The sequence below is a fragment of the Sminthopsis crassicaudata genome, chromosome 5, assembly GCF_048593235.1.
Source record: "Sminthopsis crassicaudata isolate SCR6 chromosome 5, ASM4859323v1, whole genome shotgun sequence".
Lineage (NCBI taxonomy): Eukaryota > Metazoa > Chordata > Mammalia > Dasyuromorphia > Dasyuridae > Sminthopsis > Sminthopsis crassicaudata.
In genome coordinates, this window is record NC_133621.1 from 202,173,130 (window position 1) to 202,195,483 (window position 22,354).

Consider the following 22,354-nt stretch of genomic DNA (forward strand, 5'->3'; position numbering starts at 1 on the left):
AAAGCCCAACCTTGGTATGAAGCTAAAAATCAAAAAAATGGGCCAGAAAATGAGAAAATAGCAAAAATCCTAACCATATAAAATTACTATTTGACAGTGAATAATAAAACACAAAGTCAGAAGAAGACAACAAAGTCAAAAATGCTATATCCAGAATCTAAGAAAGAAGGTGAATTAGTGAGAGGACCCCAAAAAATTCTGGAAAGAACTCAAAAAGAATTGCAAAATTCAAATAAGAGAGGTAGAAGAAATACCAGTTAAAGAAATTACTATTTTGCAAGAAAGTCATGAAAAAGAGAATTAATAGGTTGGTAAGGGAAGCACAAAAAAATACATAGGAAATAAAACCTTAAAAAATAGAATAGGCCAAAAGGTAAAAGAGGCACAAAAATCTGATAAAAAGAAGAGTGGTTTAAAAAGCAGAATTGGTCAAATGATAAAAGGACACAAAAATTCACTGAAGAGAAGAAAAAAAAAAGTAGAATCAACCAAAAGAAAAAGGAGATAAAAAATTTCAATGAAGAAAATAACTATTTAAAAATTAGAATTGAGCAAGTGGAAGGAAGATAATGATTCAATGAAACATCAAGAAGTAATGAAACAAAGTGAAAAAAATGAAAAAAAATGAACATAATGGAAAATAGATTCAGGAGATATAATACAATAATTCGTGAACTTCCTGAAAGCCATGATAACAATAATAATATACACATTATTTTTGAAGAAAATTAAAAAAAAAACAACCCTGCCCCAATATTTTAGAATAAGAGGGTAAAATAGAAATTGAAAGAATACACTAATTACTTCCTAAAAGAGATCCCCAACTGAAAACTCCTAGGAATTTTATAGCCAACTAGAGTTCCCAGGTCAAGGAGAAAAAAAAATTATAACTAGTCAGAAAGAAACAACTCAAATATTGTGGAGCTTTAGTTAGATAATACAAGTCAGAAAGAAACTGACTACCACATTAAAGAATCCAGAGGGCTTGGATATATGATATTATGGAGGGCAAAGGAAATAGGAGTACAACCAAGAATTCAGAAAAACAGAATATAATCCTTCCGAAGGAAAAATAGACATTTAACAAAACAGAGCATTCAAGCATTCCTGACAAAAAGACCAGAGCTGAATAATATACTTGATTTTCAAATACAAGACTCAAGAGAAGCATAAAAAGGAAAGACAAATCATAAGAGATTCAATAAGGTTAAACTATTTACATTCCTACATGGGGACATGAAACTTCTAACCCCTAAAAACGTTTTCATCTTTAGGGCATTTAGAAGGAATATACATAGGTAGAGGATCATACATGTGATCCTATGTCAAATCACATAGGATGTGAGTAAACTATTATGGGATATTATGTAAAAAATAAGATTAAGGGTGAAAAAAGAAGAATGCACCAGGAGAAGGGGAAACATTGAGGTACAATGAGGTGAATTAGTGGAGGGGAAGAGAGCAGAATGTGAATCTTATTTTCATTGAAATTGGCTCAAAGAGGGAATAGCATACACATTCACTTTGAGATAGGAATCTATATTCCCTATAGAGTCAGGGAATAAGTGAGATTGAGGGAGGCCATAGTTGGAAGCAAAACATTTTTTTTTAGCATAGACAAAGTGAAGGGAGGGAGATAGAATAAACAATGGGAAAAATAGGATAGAAGGAATTACGAGAAAAAAAAATGTATGGCAAATATCTCTGATAAAGTCTTCCTTTCTCAAATATATAGAGAGCTGAGTTAAATTTATAAAATAAGCCATTTTCTAGTTAATAACTATAATAAACTAGTGTTTGACAAACCCAAAACCCTCGATTTTGGGGATAAGAACTTACTATTTGGCAAAAACTGCTGGGAAAATTGGAAACTAGTATGACAGAAACTAGGCATTGACCCACACCTAATACCATATACCAAAATAAGGTCAAAATAGGTCATTGATATAAAGAGGGACATTATAAGCCAATTAGAACAATATAGGATAGTTTACCTCTCGGGTCTGTAGAGAAGGAAGGGATTTGTAATTAAAGAATTGGAATTCATTATTGAACAAAAACTAGATAATTTTGATTATATTAAGTTAAAAAGTTTTTGTAAAAACAAAACTAATACGGACAAGATTAGAAGGGAAACAATAAAATGGAAGAACATTTTTACATTTAAAGGTTCTGATAAAAGCCTCATTTCTAAAATATTTAGAGAATTGACTCAAATTTATAAGAATTGAAGCCATTCTCCAAATGATAAATGGTCAAAGCATATGAACAATTTTCAGATGAAGAAATTGAAACTATCTCTAGTCATATGAAAGTGTTCCAAATCACTGTTGATCAAAGAAATGCAAATAAGATGACTCGGAGATATCACTACACACCTGTCACTTGTGCTTAAATGAAAGTTTTTATTTTAGATTACTTTCCCAGCTAAGCCACATTATTCAAAAGGGTATTTTCCTAGTTATTTACCACGACTTCCTTGCTGTTTCCTTTTAGGGCTCATTTTTCTTAGCTTTTTTTTTTTTTTTTTTTTTTTTTTTTTTTTAAATGAGGCAATGGAGGGATAAATGACTTGCCCAGGGTCACACAGCTAGGAAGTGTTAAGTGTCTGAGATCAGATTTGAACTTGGATCCTCCTGAATTCAGGGCTGGTGCTCTATCCACTGCGCCCCCTAGCTGTCCCTACTTAAGTTTTTCATAGTTAAATCCTTTAATAACAAACATTAGCTAAAAACTGTGCTAGATAATAGAGATAAAAAAGGACAAAATTGAAAAGGTGTCTGCCATTGAGGAGTTTACAATCTTTTTAGGGATTAAGATGGGCCACAGGTTGTACTGCACACTAATAAATATAATCCAAGGAAAATTAAACTCGGACAGCCTCTCCTCGCCCCCTTATGGAAATCACTTGACCCTGAGGCACTTTGCTTTCGGGAACTCGGCGTGCTTGAGCAGCTTGCGTGTGCACAGTTCTCCTGCGGCGAAGCTCCATAAACCTAATCTGGAATGAAGATAACTCCGCGTCCCCGTTAGGCCTCAAAGCTGGGGGTGGGGAGTGGGGGTGGGGATATCTTCTCTTTCATTCGGCCGCCTCGGTTTGAAATACGGGCCGTGACCCTTCTGGATGAGGTTCGGGGCTCATTGAGAGCCATAGTGAGATTCCGCAGTCAGCCAGCCTGGAATTCAAACCCAAAGGGGGTTTGGCACTTGGTTCAATAGGAATTGAGCTATTATAGTTATTAACATACCACTAGAGTGAACATTTCTCGGTAAAAGCTAATCAGCCCATTAGTAACTTAATAGAATCGGGGGCCTTTTCCAGCTGGGGCAGAAGGCGCACTGCGCAGGCGCGGGGCGCGCGGGCCAATGAACGGGTGCGCGCTGAGGTGACGCACGGAGCAGACCGAGAAGCAGCCACTTCCTGGGGCTGCCAGCCGAGGCCGCTAGTTATCCCCGACTGCACCGGAGGGTGGGCGCCAGGTGCTGACCTCGTCACTATGTCCCATCAGACTGGCATCCAAGGTAAAGACACACGCGGCCCGTGGGGAGGAGAAGAAAGGAAAAAGGAAACAAAGGGGTGGGGGTGGGAGCGGAGGGGGTCCTTCGGCACTGGAGCTTCTCCAGCCACGACCGAGGGGGGGTGGCCGGTCCTTTGAGGAAGCCAGGCCTCCCTTCTCCTTCCCCTCCCATTCCGTGCCCCGGCCCGGCCCTGACCGCCAGGTGTGTCTGGGGGGGGGGGGGGGGGAGCTGCAGCCGAGCGGCTGCTGACCTGTCGGGCCTCCTCGACGGAGCGTGGAACAAATTCTCAGCCACACCGACTGTTACGAGTGGTTCCGAAGCAATTCATTCCTTTTAGGGCTTTTATGCTTCGGAAACCCACGCAAGGCGTCCCCTGTCAACGGAGGGAGCCTCTCCAGAACTTCTGCCCTCAGTCCCTTCCTCCTGCAGTTAATAAATTATGATGATTCAGCGCTCTCCGAGCACTTGCACTCCTCGTCTTGTTAGTTTGTGAGGAAACGAGGAGACTTCTGTGAGCTTGTTTCTTTCTCCCTCGTAATGGCAACTGGGTACCTGTAATCCTACCCCACCTCCTGCAGTTCCTGGTTTAAATAACAGGTAGCCCGGGAGCACTCACCTGAACTGAATGAGATGTGGAGCCGCGACAATGACTTCTTTTATAAATTCAAAATGCACACACCGAAATTTGCCAAGTTACCTTCCAACAAATTGCCTTTCTCATTGACACTGTTTTCCTTACTCCCCCCCTTTATTTAACTCCCAATGCACAACGATTTTAGAAAGTTGTACCTGATTAGCTTTACCTTTGTACCTGATTACCTTTGAGTAATTCCTCTGAAAAACACCACCTAAAGCTAAACTTGTCATTTTTTTCATTGATTTTCTTTGCTAAAGTTTTTATTGAATTAAAGTTTTATTTTAATATTCGAAATTTGTTCAACTGGTTCCTATCATCCTTTTACTATTTATAGTAACAGTAATATTGCTAATTAATAATAGGTATACTAAAAAAAAAAAAGTTAGACCGATTTCAGTAATATGAGTATTTTAAGTTTTTGAGATATATTAAATGTGGCAAACATAACATAAATGTCAACAGTTTTAAGTTTTCTAGTGATTTAGAGATAAAAGAACCTTAGAGAGGATCCCTTTCACTTTTTTTCTGAGGCAATTGGGGTTAAGTGATTTGCCCAGGGTCACACAGCCAAGAAGTGTTAAGTGTCTGAGGCCGAATTTGAACTCAGGTGCTCTTACCTTCAGTACTGTTCTTAACTTCACCAACTGGCTGCCCCCCCCCCTTCATTTTATTGATGTGGAAACCGAGGTCCAGAGAATTAAATATCTTGCCCTGTATTTGAGTCCTGATTCTCTGAATTCCAAAACCAGTATCCTGCTTCACACTATTTCAATTTCATTGAATCCAATTTTAATTTAGGTAAGACAGTGTGTTTACTGTTGTTCTTGTGGAGGAGAAAGCTAATACTAATACAACTAAAGCTATCTATCTTTTATTGCAAACCTTATGTAGTACAAACAGGAAACTAAGGTTTTCTGAGATTAAGGCTTGCTCTGTTACATTGGGTAAATTTGCAGATGCAAGAGAGGCCTCAAACCTAGGTCTTCAAATTTAATAAATGTGCTTTCCAAAATGAAAATCACATCGACATTGGTTTTTACTTTTTTGTATATCAGAAAATTATCATTAAGTCACAGACTTTGGTAAGTTGTTTGTTTGTTTGCTTTTAATAAACCCAGTTTCTCAAAATCGACAAATAATTGATGGTTTTTCTCTTGTTTCTTCTTGGTCATTTCAGTGTATGCATTGTATGGTAACTTCTGCTACACCATTTCAAATAGGGCAGATTAGTATTATTTAAAACTGGAATTACTTTTCTGTTGTTTTATAAGACAGGGCATTACTGATTTGAATCCATATTTTTAAAAATTAATTCTTGGTATCATGATTAAAAGGAAATATAAACTAAGTGTGATGTATTTTCTGAAATGTTTTGATGTTTTGCATTACTTAAATTACAAAGGTAAAGAATAAGATTAATATGTAAGTATGCTTTTTAACTTTTTCCATTTTTTTTTTTTTTCTTTCAGCAAGCGAAGACGTTAAAGATATCTTTGCCAGAGCGAGGAATGGGAAATACAGGCTTCTAAAGATTTCAATAGAAGATGGTCAGTTAAAAAATTTTTTTAACATTGTTTGGTAAGAGGTAGAACTTTGGGGGCGGGCCTTTCATGTTAGCTATTTGAAATACTCGTATAAAATTAAGAAAATATATATGTTTTCAGGTTTAAAAATAATTTAATTTGGCAGCTAGAGGGTACATTGGATAGAGTACAGGTCCTGGAGTCTGAAGGGCCTGAGTACAAATCCTGCCTTAGATATTTAACACTTCCTAGCTGGGCAAATCATTTAACCAACTTCCCTGGAAAAATAACAAAAATTATAATAATTATTATATTTATTACATATATAATAATTATTATAATTATTGTTGTTTTCATAGCAGATTCTGGACAAGTACCTATCTATGAGCAACTTTTTGATCTTATGACTCTGCTGTTTTTACTCCTCCAATATACTAGCCACCTGTCAATGAGAGGGGAATATGGCTCAAACTCTAGACAACTTTTGGCCTTCTTTGTATGTATGCTTTTATATTTTGCCATGCTCGTTTTTCTTCTATGCTGCTTTCTCAAGAGTTCAAATAACCAATCACAAGTATAAAATTGGAAAGGACCTCAGAGGCTTTCTAGTAGATTGTAAAATTTATGGGTGTTTTCCCATTAAGTAACTATTATGATTCCTGTTGAATGATCAAATTTAGATATCATCTATTTCATTCTTAATTTTTTTGTTTTTTGTTTTTTTTTACCATTTTAGCTATTGAACATAATAGAAAATAGGCACAATCCCTGTTTTCTGCCTACCTGTGAAAGATATGTATTTTCCAAATGAAGAGAGTCAGGTACAAAAATAATAACACCTAACATTTACATATTTGCTTACTATGTGCCCAGAGGTGTGGCTGTGTGGTGCACTGGATAGATCACTGGGCTTGGATTCTGAAAGATTTGAGTTCAAATTTGTCTTTAGACACTTACTAGCTTAGACACTGGGCAAATCACTTAATCTTGTTTGCCTCGTTTTCTATGTCTGTCAAATGAGCTGGAAAAGAAAATGGCAAATGGGGTCACAAAGTGTCAAACACAATTGAACTACAACAGTGTGCCCAGTGCTGGGCTTAAGCAAAGGTTAAGTGACTTACTCAGGGTCACAGAGCTAGGAAGGGTCTGAATTGGATTTAAACTCATATTTTTCTCACTCTAACCCCTGCTCTCTGTCTGCTTAACCATTTAGCTGTTCATTGTAAATGCTTATATTAAATGTTTTTTCATCAGAGCCCATAAATAACATAAGTTAACATAATAACATAAGTTAACATAAATATAAATTCTTATGTTAAATGTTTCTTCGTCAGAGCCCATAATAACAATAACAGAAGCCCAAAATAACATAGTAGACTACTAAAGAAAACTTTAATGGACCCTTTATGAAGACCCTTTAAAAATACTTATTCTAATTGCATTTCATCTAAATGCCAGAAAATTATATTCTCTATTCTTTAGATTATCAAATCAATTAACCAGTAGCTATTTATTAATTCTTTGCCAAGTACAGGCACTGGCAAAAGGATTACAGTGAATGAAGCAATCCCAACTTAAAAAGAGCTTGCTTTTATGTTGGAGGAGATGATAAGCAGAATAAATACGAGCATAAGTATGTAAATAAGCATAAAGAGAATGAATACAAATCAGTTAAATATAATTAGTTTGAGGAGGGGAATCTCAATAGTTTAAGGTATTGTGGAAGAGAAGGTTTCAAACCTCTGGGAGACATAGCAGCACACTATTTTAAGTCTTCACCTAGGACTCACAAATGGGTCAGACACACAGAGATAGGCAGAATTGAAGTGACTGAACAGGTTTCTTCTGGGTTCCAATTGTACATCTAATGGACATTTCAAAACAAAAGTCCAAAAAGACCCCTGACCATGGTGTCACAGGACATCTGTGTGAGTTCCATAACGGATACTTAATTGGATGACCTTGGGCAAATTATTTAAACTCTGTGGCCTTAATTCTATCTCATGGAAATGAAGAGGATAGAGAAGATGTTCCTTCTTATTATATATCTTTCTTATGATAGTACATCCATAATAACTCATTATTCAACCAACCTTTACCTCTCGACTTCACTCTTGAAAGTTGAGTTCTTTACATTCCTTACCGTGGATACAGGTTTACAAGCCTCTCCCTTAATTCATATATCTAGTTTCTTGTTAAATCTTGTCATTTCCACCTCTTTAACCTCTCTCATCTGTCACCCCTTCTCACCATGTACTTGGCCATTACTCATGACCTTTCCATCAACTTTCATGGGAATTTTTGCAGTAATTTTCTCCTTAATCCAAACCTCTCTTCTCCAATCCCCTACATAATTACCAAAGTAGTTGCTAATGCACAAATCTGATCTTGTTAATTCTTTTACTCAGTAAATTCTACAGGATCACTTGTATCTGTAAGATAGACTACAAACTCCTATTTGACTTTTAAAGCTAAAAGGTTCCAACTGTTTCTGGCACTGCGTGGTCCAGGATCATTCTGTGCTTTTGCACTGTCTGTGCCCTATGCTGTAATGCACTTCTTCACCTTTACTTCTTGTTATCTCCAAGTTTTCTCCAAGGCAGCTAATGATCCTACCCCACCCACCAAATACCATTTATTTTGTATATACTTATTTGTACATATTATCTCCTCAAGTAGAACATAAGCTCCTTGAGAATGGGGAAGTGTTTATTTTTCTTTTTGTTCCTGATGCTTATCATATTATAGATACTTATTAAATGCTTACAAATTGATTAATATGTGCACTTTGCATAGAAATATAGTTGAAAATATTAAAAAATTAAGGAAGGAATTGGTTTGGAGTTTTTTTGTTTTTTTTTTTTAAGATCTTATTCACTCTAGGGCTGTTTTCCCCCTAACAATGCCTTGTTGAATCTATTATTTTACTTGTGAAATTACGTTTATGCAGATGTTACATTGTATTCCCATCCTCTGCAATTTGTTTCCATTTTCTTCTCTAAAATCTTCCATTAAAGATTTATCTAGTGTAATGTCCAGACTAGCTTGCTGGAGGGTCTTTGGACAAGCCTTGGTCTTACGTGGAGGAGTGATGAAGGCAGGAGAGCCACCACGAGGATCTCTGTTTCTGTCTCTGTCTTCCATGTCTACTCTGTGTCTGAGTCTCTCCTCTCTCTGTGTCCTAGTTTGAGATTTCTTTTCCAGTCCTCTCAGCCTTCAGTATGATGATTACATCATTATATCATATTAAGTATATGTGAACTAGATAACCATTATCTCATCAATCACACTGAGTAAGTGCTTAACTATAATATCCTTGCTTCAAGTTGAACACAGGTGGTCGCCCTCCCTGACTTCTCAGGGAAATTCCAAAGGGAAAATAGGGAGCCAAACCAGATATTTTTAGCAGGTTTCTCTGGGCTGAAGGTTCTTATACCTCACTCAGAGTTCCCCCACTATCTGTGGCCCTCTATAATCTAGTGCAGTAGAGGTCTTCTATAAAAAACCTACAGTGGCTTCCATTACATTAATTAGGACCTTTTCTAACTTAGTTTTTAGGACTCTTATAGTATGATTACAACCTGCCTTTCTAAAGTTTTATTTTACTTTACTTATGTTCCAAATGTTGTAGCCAAATGAAACCATTAGTTTCTCAAACTCGTCTTGTAATCTTTCTCATTTTGCTTGCCCAGGCCATTCCCTATATCTGGAACACACTTCTAATCTTTTCCCTTAGGTTACTATCTTCTCTATAAATAATTTCCTTATCAAGTAAATCCTTATCTTTATCTCTCCTTCCACTAATTTTAGCACTTTAGGCTCCCATCTTTGGCTTCATTTTTCTCTGTGTTGTATCATGCTAATTTGTGGATGTGTCAACTCCCCAACTTTCTCCTCATTAGATTATAAATACTTCTAGGACAGAAAGAGTATTGTTGTTTTTAATTTTATTAGTCTAGAAACATAGCAGTGCATTACCTAGGTTGACCATCTTGCCATGTAGTCTCACTTCATGACAATTTATTTGCATCTTTTATTCAATTTCTCATAAATAAATTATCATTAACTGTTGTATCTTACTTTGTCTTTTGTCTTACCCGTGTCTTTTCTATGGTTTATTTGTCAATTTATGTAAACATTTCTAAAAATACTGGTATGCCAGACATAGATTACAAAGACAAAAATGAAATAGTATATATTTTCTTAAAGAGCCTACTACTTTTTATAGAGGAAACACGACTTGAAAACATGAATAGATGTAATATAAAATAAAAGGCAATTGATGTGGAGAAACCTAGTAAGGATAAAGTACTGTGCAGTAGATAGACCACTAGACTTGACATGAGGAAGACCTAAGTAACAAACCCATCTTCAGAATATTTAATAGTTATAATATTTGTTAAATCATATATTCTATTTTTCTTAATTTCCTGATCTATATAATAGGGATAATAATAGCCTGATTCTTAGGGTTGTTATGAAAATAAAATGAGATAATATTTGTAAAGTATTTTGCAAACTTTAAAGCACATAACGTATATGCTTATCATCAAATAAAAAAGCAGATGCTTTTGTCTCCTTTCAAGATGCTCACATTCTACATTTTTTTTTTTTTTTTCATTTTTTTGATTTTGATTGTTGTGTCATTGATTGATGTGTCATTGAGTCAATCGCTTCCATTTTTTCAGTTCTGACTTTTAGTGAATTATTTTCTTCAGTCAGTCCAATTGAACTTTAAAATGCATTGTTTTGTTCATTGTATTTTTTCCCCCCCATTTCACTAGTTCTGTTTTTCAAGGAGTTGTTTTCTTTTTCCCATTCACCAATTCTGTTTTTTAAGGAGTTTTTTCTTTCCATTTTGCTGTTTTATAAGGAGTGGTTTTCTTCAGAAATTTTCTGTTTCCTTTTCCAAGCTCTCATTTCCTTTCCCCATTTTTCTTCTAACTTTCTTTTAAGATTCTTTCAAGAGAGCTTTTTGAGTTGGAGACCAACTCATGTCACCCTTTGAAACTTCACCTGGAGACATTTTGCCTTTAGTGTCCCTATCTCCATATTAGCTATGATCAGAGCTCTTTTTGTTTTGTTCTATTTTTTTTAAAAGGTTGAGGTCTGCTCTTAGGGTATGGGGGAGATTGTCCCAAGCTTCCACTACAGCTTATAGTGGGTTGGTGTTTCAGGTTTCCTTCCCATGCTAGATGGATTGTGGCCAAGATCTGCCTATTATGCTGAGATTCAGGGACTCATTGTTTGCCTTCTATAATTGTCTTGGAGGTCTTTCCATTAGTCCAATGTTTCTTTGGCTTCTGAGTCAGAACAGAGTAGCCAATGCTGCTATATTTTGGCTAAGAGTTTTTCACTAGATTCCCCTGTGCCAAGGATCTCCCTGTGCTGGGTCAAGCTCCCCTATCTAATTGAAACAGACCTTTTCTGAAGTTCTGTCAAAATATCACCTGCCGAAAATTTGTTATACTCCAAATATTTGTAGGTTCTGTCACTGCAAAATCTGTTCAGAGGCTTGATCTGGTATTGATTCTGAGGGAAGCCAGGAAGAACTCAGGCAAAGACCTGTCTACTCTCAACCATCTTGGTGCCACCCCCAAGATACTCATATTCTAATGAAGAAGAGAACATATATAGGAGACTTCAGTTGCAAGTTATGTGAAGAGGTCTTATGGTCTTTAGGATATAGTGTCAAAGTAGATGTAATGCATCTGAAAAGATTGTGATTGAGAAAAGTTTTCAGATTTGGCAATTAAGTATCTATTCACAATGTTGAAGAGACTATTTCCAGAAGCCTAATTGCAAAGAGTTGAGAAGTAAGAGTTAAGAAAGTTCACTTTAGGAGGTGAAGAAGGCAGTATTACAAGATTGCAGGTATTCTTTGTTTGATAGTTGGGTTTCCATTCAATATATTTCCTTAAGTAAGAAAGTAAGTTTGTCCTTAATCAAGCTTTAGGGAGGGAGTCTGGGAAGGATATTTAGACCAGAGAAATATTATTTTTTAATAGAAAAATGGAAAGGGGGATTTGAAGTTGTGGATTTGTTTTTTGTTTTTTGTTTTTTTTTTTTTTAATACAGAATTGCACATATTTAATCTGTATGCTTGCTGTCTGGGCAGGGGGGTGAGGGAAAGGGAAGAGAAAAATTTAAAACATAAGGTTTGAAAAGGTGAATGTTAGAAAACTATCTTAGCACATATTTAGAAAAAAAAAGTCACAAAAAATATTCGTATATATAGCATCACCAGAATAATTTTGATTATTAAAGATATTAAATAGATTTTACACTGGCGGGAAATTTAGCACTTCGTTATTTTCCAAATAGAAACTACTCCGATCTCTTCTTTTTATTCAGTTTTGGGCTTACTTCATTATCCATTTTTTTAAAATGTCACATTTACAATGTTTTGTTTTATTGAGTCAAATAAGCACAGCATTTCCCATATTTTCCAATCAGTTTCATAAAGGTAAACATAAAATTTACCATGGAGTCACTTATTAAAATCTTCTTGTTATGTTTTAATATCCCATTGGAAATTCCTCGATATACATGATAATAGTTCTCATAAAAGCTTTACATATATGAGAAAGACATTCCTCGATATACATGATAATAGTTCTCATAAAAGCTTTACATATATGAGAAAGACAGCATATTGATTATTAGTTATTTTTCTCTTGCTTGCCAAGTTCTTTCCCTACCCTGCCTCCCTTTGGCATTTTCTTTTCTTCAGATAGCTTGTGAATCTACCCCTTAGGGCTCCACAATGTTTGCTTCTGGCACAGATTTCCTCCATATACGTTGTTGATCCAACATCTTTGTTTTCCTCTGTGTCATTTCTACCTCAGTGTGTCATGAAAATATTTTCAGATATTTTCTGTATTCTGTTTATTCATTTATTTTTAATCAAGTGTCCTCTGCTCTCATGTAAAAATGTTTCTCAATTATGAAATAAAGATATTCATAATCCCTTGAAAGACATAAGAGACAAGTCTTGTTCAACACCAAGAGTACATTGTTGGTCGTCCTTCCTTTTGAAGAGGACCAGTGACATCACTAGTGACGTCTTGACTCACACATGAATTAGATTTAAATGAGGCAGAGTTAACAATTGTCAGCCTCACTGTTTCAGAGTCATTGAAGTACAGTGACAAGACAAAAGTCTAGATTACTGGCAATGGCTTGGGGTTCAGTGGATGACCTTGGCTGGCATCTTTGATGTTGACCAAAACTTTCTTAAGTGGTTCACCTTCACCTGTCTTCATAGCTCTTAGAACGAATTATTTTCATCATTTTGCCAGGAAATCTTAACATGCTTGTAGTAGATATTCCCTTAACTCACGGATAAAGTTTGAGAGATTGTCAGTGCATCAATGTGTACACATACATATTTGGAACAGATAGTGCAAATGGACAGTGAGCCGCTCTTTTAATGATCTTGAGCATTCCCAGAATTCAAATTCCATCTTTTAAATTCTTTTGTTGCTGGCTAAGAATCAAATTAATAAACTATTGAATTCAACTTTTAATTATCTAAATCAAAATTAGCTACGTTATGAACTGTCATAATTTTTGATTCAGAAATACTCATGTTATTCTTAATTTATCTTGGCTGCCTCCCTCCATTATATCACTGTTTTATTGGTAGTTAATTTTGAAACAGAAATAGAGATAGACCCATGGTTTCATTAGAATAAAGAACTTTCTAGTGAGGAAACTCAACTAATGCAAGGTGATACTTTTAGAGTTGTCTAGAACACCGAGAAGTTAAATAAATGGTCTAGTATAGGTCAGAGGTGAGACTTAAACTCAAGTTTTCTAAGCTTTGAGACTGTCTTACTATTAATCAAGAAAAACTTAATTATAAAGATAATTATTTCAGAAAAAAACTCTGATATATCCCATACAAAAGAAAATAAAATTATTATTTGCATAATTTACTATTTGGGATTTTGGCTTTTACTGTTTTCCTTTATTAGAACACTTTAATTGATTCTGCTATAAACTAGCTTTTGTATAGCTCAATTTCCTAAAAAACTTTAGAAGTAAAACATGCTAATTAATTAGGTTAAGCTAGAAGGATATTCCCGTTTATCAAGTAACTGTGAAATTTGAGTTACTGAGTAATTTAGTTAAAATAACATTGAGTGGGGAAATTTATCAGATATTCAGAGTGCTAGTACTATTAGATTTTTATTTTTAGCATCCTTTTTAAAAAACCATTTTTGTTTAAAATTGTTTCTAATGCCTGTACATCTTATCTGTGTTTTATGTGACTAGTCAAAGGATTATTTGTCAATCTCCTTAATGTTTGTTTAAAAGGGAAAAAAAAAAGATAACTACCTAGTATTATAGTATAAGTAGGATCCTTGGCCCTATATTCTAAAATAACAAGAAAGCAATTGTTAACAAAAGCAAGTTTTATTAGCCTCAATTTCTAAAAGTTTGTTAAAATATTTTATGAACTTTGTGTAGTATTATTGTCGGAAAAAAGTTATGTTTATTAATTCCTTTAGAAGTATTATCAATTTAGAAGTACATTTTAGTGATCATTATGTTAAATGACCATGTATTTTTCTATTTAGGAATCAAAACTAAGAATATTTGTAATTTTATATTCTTTTAATGAGCTGTATTAGTGAGGATAATTCTTTTCTTGTAAAAAATACTTGTTTGATAAAAGGCTAAAACTGTGTTTCATGACATTTGATTTACCTTTTCTTCATCATCGTGTGATATTGTTTCTTGGTGTATCCAAGATGAATGATAAAGTGTACTTTAGTTTATAAAGCAATATCTTGACTTTCCTTCTTACGGTGTGACTTCAAAAAAGGTAATTTCAGGAAATGTACTTTTAATTGACAACATATTTTTAATTAGAATATCTACAATTTTCTTTTTCTTCTGTTTTTTTAATACATAGAGTTGGATGTTAGGTTTTATATGTTTGCATTAATATGTATGTAATACAACTCTTGATGTTACTTAGGACTTCATAATCACTGAATGCACTTATTTTTCTTAACAGAACAACTTGTAGTTGGATCTTCTAGTCAGCCTGCAGAGACCTGGGATAAAGATTATGATTCTTTCATTCTCCCCCTGCTAGAAGAGAAGCAACCATGCTACATACTATTCAGGTTAGATTCTCAGAATGCACAAGGATATGAATGGATCTTCATTGCATGGTCTCCAGATTATTCTCATGTAAGTGATTTTTATTGTTACTGAAAAGAACTACCTCCTAGATATTCTTTGGTGCTTTACCCTATGTTAAAAGCTGAAAAGAAATACTAATGTTTATAAGAGGACAAATAGAGAGAAATAAAACTTTTGATCCTGAGTGCTGATTTAGGACTATTGTAATTAAAAATAAAATCTAACTTTTGAAGTCAGAATGACTATTGATTCAAATTTTAACACTTGTGGGGATTAGGAATAAACTTATAAGCCCTGTTATGAAAGGTAAAAATAGTTTTAACATTTTGATAATGTAAAGAACTTTTCATTGTAAAGATTGAATGTAGAATTTTGCTGGTGTTAAATTTATCAAAAAAGATGGTTTCTTGATAACTTAAATAGAATTAAAGTAAAAATCACTATGGAATACAAATTTTTTACACCCATTCTTTCATAGAGCAAGAGGCTTTCCTTTTGTGTGGTGTTTTGTTTGTTTGTTTGTTTGTTTTTTTCCTGTAATTTAGATATCATTTTCAAAAGATCATTATTCTCTAAATCACCAACATCAAAGTCAAGAAAGGAAAATTAAATTTGGTTTGATATTGCACATTTATGAAATTGTTTCTATCTTGTTAGCAGTTAAGCTTAGTGTATAGAATAGATTATAATAGAGGTTTTTGTTTGTTTAAAATAAGGATAATGTATCTTCTGTTTTAAAGTGAAAGGTGAATGCTATTTCAACCATTTGCCCTTATCCCTTTAAGTAGTTTTTTTTTTTTTTAATTCATCATCTTGGTTTTTAAATTAAGAGCATTGCATATAGATGGAGAATTTTATAATAATTACTAGTGTAATTGCCACTTTAAAAAATTGTTTCTGTTGAAAATTATGTTTAACTTTTATTATTTGTGGGACTATGGTTATTTGTACACAATAGTTTCATATACAATAGTCCATGAGAGTCATATTGGTTTATAATTTTAAAAATGATTAAATATTTTAATAACTTCAGAGTACTTCCATTTGTAATTTGATTTCATTTATAAAATTCTAAATAAATTCTCATAAAATAATAGGTTCGGCAAAAAATGTTGTATGCAGCAACCAGAGCAACTCTGAAAAAGGAGTTTGGCGGTGGTCATATTAAAGATGAATTATTTGGGACAATGAAGGTACAAAATGTATTTTAAATTAAATGTAGTCTGTTGTAATTTTAAAGAATTATAAACATGTTCTTTGCTTGTATAATAGGTAATCTAGATTCATAAGTGATTTTTCACTGGATTCTAAAATGAGATCATGAACATAAAGATAGGACTTATTAAAAACATGATATTTTCTTTCATGATCAACTGTGTTTGAAATTATAATTTGAATAAGGTTAAAATGGATTTTTTTGTTTTATATCAATTTTAGATTTATAAAACTTGTTTCTAAGGTAATCTAATGTCCAAAGATAAATACTTGCTTGTGTACTTAGTCAGGTGACACTAGGACAGTTTAATTAAAGATTTGTTGAAATTTTCTTCTTTTGCTACTTTGTAGATGAGGGATTGCTAGAAACTACAGTAAGTGTAAAGTGCTGAAAGGTTTTAAAAAAAAAAAATTGGTCTTTATCATTCACAGTTTTGCTTTAGAAGCTAAGCCATTATTTTTAAAGCCAGTAAAACTGAGAGTGAAGAAATTCCATTGTCACAAAGACTTTAAAATAAAATTACTGCAAATTTGAACATCAACAAACATGAATTTGTATACAAAGAACAGAAAAGAGGCCACTTTATAAGGGTTCATTAAATTTAACATAAGAGTTACAAAGCTTTCCTTGTCTCCAGTTCTAAAATTTCCTCTGCTCAATTCAGTTTTCAAATGCTTGTTACTCCTTTTTAAATCTTTTTCTTCTCTCTTAACACTCTCTGCTTTGTCTCCCATGTCCCAAAAGTCTTTCCTTATAACAAATAACTAGCAAAGAAAATCAACATGTTGGATATGCCTGAAAACATATCTCATTCTGTACTTCTAATCTATCACCTCTTTTCTAAAAAGGGGGAACATACACTTTATTATAAAGTCATAGTTGATCATAGTTCTTAAGTCTTTCTTCATAGTTGTTTTTTTATTTTATAGTTTCATACAACTATAATTTTATATGTTACCATGTTCCTGTTTTGTCATTTTTGCAAGTTTGATAAAAGACAGAGCCTCAGTTATTTTAATTTGCATATCTTATAACTAATGTAAAAGTGCTGAAGAAATGTTCATGGAAGCTTAAAGAAGAAACAACAACTTGGCATTTTCTATGTGTGGTAACAGGGAAGTGTCTTGGAGTTTTTTGGTTTTTTTTTTTACAAATTCTATATATTTCTGAACTCTTAGTTTCATAAGGCAGCATGATCTAGAGTAGAAAACACATGGCTGACTTGGAATTTAATCCTGAAAATCAGGTGATGGGCCTCCACTTTCTTACCCTCAACTCTTTCTTTATTCTTTTGTAATCTGGCTTTTGTCTCATTGCTCTACTGAAATTACTTTCTCAAAGGCAACTTCTCATTTCTAATAACCTCTTTTTCAGCATTGTTGACCTCTCTTCAACTTTTGATAATATTCATTATTCCCTCTTTTCCCCTCCCAACTGTATACTCTGTCTATTCTTTGTTTTAGAAAAACAACACTGTTCTGGTTCTTTTATGGCTCCTCCACTGGCTTTTCTTTCTGACTCATTAAAGATTCAAAAATCCAAACTTAATCCTGGCAATTGTTGTCAAGACCTACAGGACACTCTGTTTTTCCTTTATGAGTATGATACCTGGCTCATACAGTCTTTGTCTCCTCCCCCAGTTCTGCCTTTACACTAAGAGACTTCAGTATCAAATATTGATATTCTTCCACTGACTCCCCAGTTCATCAGCTTACTTATTTCCCAACATCCATGCTCTTCGTCCCATGTCAGCCACATACAAAGATGATCTTGCAGTCACTCATAAAAATGCATGTTCATCTTCATGTTCATCAACTCTGAAATTAATTTATTGGATTTCTACCTCTGCTTCACCAAACCCTGTTCTTTATTTACACTGTGACCTTCAATCCCCCTCAATACTTCGGTTTTTTTCTGAGCTATCATTCTGACACTAGCCACACTCTCCTCCTTTACCCATAACTCTTCAGTGTACCAGTTCTGCCTTCTTCTGAGTCCCTAGTCATCTTGTCATATCATCTGTTATTGTACTCAGCCTTGGATCACTCATTTACTGCTTTTGTTCAGACATGTCCATCTGAACAAAGATGGAAAAGGTCACACAGTGGTTAGACTGGGTTTACTATTTTTTATACATCTTCATCTGGTCCTCACAACTGCTATAGGTAATCCTTCTACATCATCAACTTACCATCCTGTTCTCCACAGAGGCTCTGTTAAATCATTTTCATCCTTTCTCTATCTTCCCGACTACCTCATTTCTCACCTTTCAAATGACAACCTTGCCTCATCTTTTGTGGAAAAAACTGAGGTCATTCACCAAGAGCTCTCTCTTCTTTTTTCCTTATCTCACATTACTCAGATACCTTCTGCTACTATCTCTTCCTTCACTCCTGTCTCACATGATGAGGCAAAACAAAACCCTCTACCTATACAAATAATTAGTAGATTGTCCTCTTTGTTACATCTCTCACTTCAATCTTTCCCCCATCCACTGATTACTTCCCTATACATATATCTCGCCTAACCTCAAACGTTAAAATTAAAAAAACAAAACAAAACCCACCTTATCTCAACTGCTCATACTCACTATCAAACCATATTTTTCCTATTTTTTGTGGCTAAATTCCTTGAGAAAGCTGTTCACAATAGGTGCCTCCATTTCTTCTTCAGTCCCTTCCCCACCCCCTTCCCTTCTTAATTCTCTACAGTCTGGTTCCCAACCTCGTCATTCAACTGAAACTGGTCTTTCAAGTTACTAGTGACCTCTTAATGGCCAAATCTAATGACCTTTTCTCAGTCTTCATACTTTTTGATTTCTCTTCACCCTGACACTGTAGATCACCTTCTTCTCTGTCCTTTTTTAGGTTTTCAGAACATTAGTTCATATGCTTGTTTTCCAATTTCTCTGACTTCTCCAAATACTCCTTTACTTCATTTAGGTCATGGCCACTAACTTTAGGTATCTCACAAGGCTCTGTCCTGAGCCCTCTTCTCCCTATTTTACTTGGTAATTTCAAAAAGTTCCTGTGGATTCAATGATCATTTTTATTCTGATTTTGATTTTCAGCCTTAACCTCTCTTGTTGACTTGAAATTTTACATCTCCTCATTGGATATCTCAAATTGGATATCCTCCAGGTCACTTTTCATCTGCTTCTCTGCTAGTCTCAACTAGAGATGTCTACTCAACTGATCACATCTAATTTTATCACTCTGCTAAGTCAGCCTTGTGTTATTTTCCCACCTCCCTCAGCCTCGTCTCTGGTGGGAGGGCTGAAGTGTAGACTACTAAGCTTCTCCCAAAGCCTTCCTTTATAGAGGACAGAAATTGAACTAATTTACTCCACTTTTCATTTGCAGCTCTACTTGATTTTAGTTTCATGGAATAGGATGTCCCCCAGGCCATCTACTCTCCACTTCCCACCCCTTTTTTCCCAGCTTCCTTTTTGGTTGTCTTCTCTCATGATATTACAAGCTTCTTGAGGGCAAAGACTTTCTTTTCTTGTTTGCATCCTCAGGGCTTAGCACCCTGGTACTAGTAAGTGCCTATTAAATGTCTGTTAAATTGAATTAAATTGAAATGTTCTTATAAAGCATCTTAAATTCAACATATTTAAAACCAAGATCTCTTCTCAAACTCCCCCCATTAACATGTCCCCATTCCTGTTGAAGGTACTACCTTCCTCTCACTTTTTCTCCTTGCAACCCCTTTTCACTTGAGAAATTTTTGCATGACTCTCGGTATATAGTTATATAAAATGGGTATACAATTCAAACATATATTGCTAATAAGTTATAATTTCACAACCCCACATTCAGTTATAGGGCTGTGACTCAAGTTTAAAAAGCTGGGCTCTAGGCTGCTTAGGTGTGTGTCATCCTTGATATATCACTTTTCTTATTCCTCATATCTAGTCTTTTGTTAAGGCCTGTTGATTCCATGTCTCTAATATCTCTGATATATCCCATTGTCTTCTCTGATACTGCTACCATCTCTTCATGCCTTTTAACTGTCGAAGTAACCTGTTGGTTGGTCTATCTGCTACAAATTTCCTCCTAGTCTAGTTCACTCTTCACTTAGAATCCCAAGTGCTTTTTCTAAAGCACAAATCTGGTCGTGTCACTTCTCCCTACTCCACCTCAGGGAAACTTCATGGTTTCTTATTCCTTTTGGAGTAAAATATAAAATCCTGTTTCTTGAAGGGCATTCAGAACTCTTCATGACATGACCACTTTCTACTTTTTTAGACTCTCTTTACTTTACATAGTCTTTCAATCCAGTGACACTCACATCCTTGGTATTCCTTAAACTATAGGCTTTCTCTCTTGCAATCAGGCATTTTCACTGACATATCCCAAGTTTGTAATGTTCCCCCTCCTCACCTGTACCACCCAACTTCTGTAATTACCTTCAAGTCCCAACTAAAATCTCAGAATTCCAAAGGAAGTCTTTAATAATCTCACTTAATTCTGTATTTTCCCTCTGTTGATTATTTCTTGCATATTCTGTATAACAGTGTTTATATGAAGTTATTTTCATGTTGTCTCACTCATTAATTATGAGCTCTTTATGGTCAGGTCTTTTGCCTTTCTTTGTATCTCTCCCCCTACCCCCAACCAGTAGCTGGCATGTAGCAAATCCTTAATGTTTATTGACAGATTGACTAGTTATTAATTTGCAATTATTTTGTGAATTATTTTGCCTATCAAGTATGTTTCTTTTAAATAACGATTCAGCTAATTTTGTTTTATAGTGGATTCAATACCATTCATGTTCATCATTGATCATTGTGTATTTCCATCTATCCTAACCTCTTACACCTTTTCTTTTTGGCCCCTTTATCAAGAAAAGGGGAGCAATTAGAGGACTATGATCACTACTAGTAACATAAAAAATGAAATACTGTGTTCCTACTTTTCTACTCCTTCAATTTTCACCAAGTCTCTACCTTGATTTCTTTCTCTGTATTTTCTTTTTAATTAGCAACTCATGAACATTTACTTTGTTTGTGACTCATTCCCTTCAATTCATTCATTTTCTTATTTCCCCTTCCCCTTTCATTGTCCTTACTTTTGTTTTCTTTTTCTTGATCAGCCCATTTATATGAAATATTAATTTCCTTTCCCATACTCATTTAGTTCCCAGGGTAGGGTATTCTTTTTCTTTCCTTTCTTAAAACAAACAAACCAAAAAAATCCATCCCTATGACTTCTAAGACCTGGGAGTTAGTTGGCATTCTAGATAGAGCAGCAGTCCTGAATTTAAGAAGACTTGACTACCAAATATGTCCTCAGATACTGTGCAAACCTGAACAAGTCAGTTAAACTCTTTCTGTGTCAGTTTGCTTTATTAATCTCTGTCATGCCTTATAGACATTTGTTTTTCATTTTTTAAATTTTGTTTTGTTGTTTCTTAATTTTTCCTCTTTCACTGTTTTTTGAAATTATTTTAATTAACTTTAAATTAATAAATGTTTTATTAATACTTTACAATATGCACCATATATTGTAAGTATATCAAATATATGTGACATATTCATGTAAATATGAAATATTTTAGTTAATAAATATTTTGTTTTTTTCTGGGTTTATGTCCTCATCTTCTCTGTACCATGATAGCTTTACTGTTCTTTGCTCATTTTTCTACCTTGTTTCATCATTTATAATTTTGTATTTTTGTGGGGCTCTGTTCCTGATGTGAGGGATGAGGCGGGATACTGTCTTCAAGCTTTTTGGTACTGTTATTTCCAGAACTAGTTCTTGGAAACATTTGGTGCTCCCAAGGTTGTATGATTTGAACATAGATGTGATCACTGCTCTCCTCTACATATTGATCCTTACTCAGGAATATCCCCTGCTTCATTGGACCTGGATGTAATACTGTCTCATAGTCCTGCGTCCAGTTGGTAGCACAGGGACTTATAGAATCTGACCATTTGCCAGGTCTCCTTACCATCTCAGGTTTGAGTGTTCCCAAAGCTGCTGCTGCTTTTGTCACTATTACTTGGTTTCATCATTGGTGTTGAATCCACCTAGACTGTGATCCAGCTTTCACATCCATTTCACAGATCTTCTGATCTACTAAATTGTCTTGGGCTGGAAAAATGTCCTATTCTGACCTTTTGTTGATTGTCATTCTAGAATTCCATTTAAAGTGTTATTTTTAAAGTTGTTTGGAGGGGAATGTTGGAATAGTTCAGCTGAGTGCTTCCTTTACTCCATCATTTTTAAAGACATTAGTATTCTAAAGAAACTTTAATTTCTTCTATTAAAATATAAACAACCATTATTTAATCCC

The 22,354-nt window shown here is 34.5% G+C and overlaps 1 protein-coding gene across 1 annotated transcript in view; it reads left to right on the forward strand.

Moving 5' to 3' along the window:
• The window catches only part of TWF1 (twinfilin actin binding protein 1), a 38,365-nt gene that overhangs the window by 5,661 nt on the left and 10,350 nt on the right, over positions 1-22,354 (forward strand). Inside the window, exons 2-5 of the mRNA XM_074269467.1 lie at positions 3,323-3,522; positions 5,626-5,703; positions 14,708-14,886; positions 15,936-16,031. Of these exons, the coding sequence (XP_074125568.1) occupies positions 3,323-3,522; positions 5,626-5,703; positions 14,708-14,886; positions 15,936-16,031 (553 nt within the window). The remainder of the gene's footprint in view (positions 1-3,322; positions 3,523-5,625; positions 5,704-14,707; positions 14,887-15,935; positions 16,032-22,354) is intronic.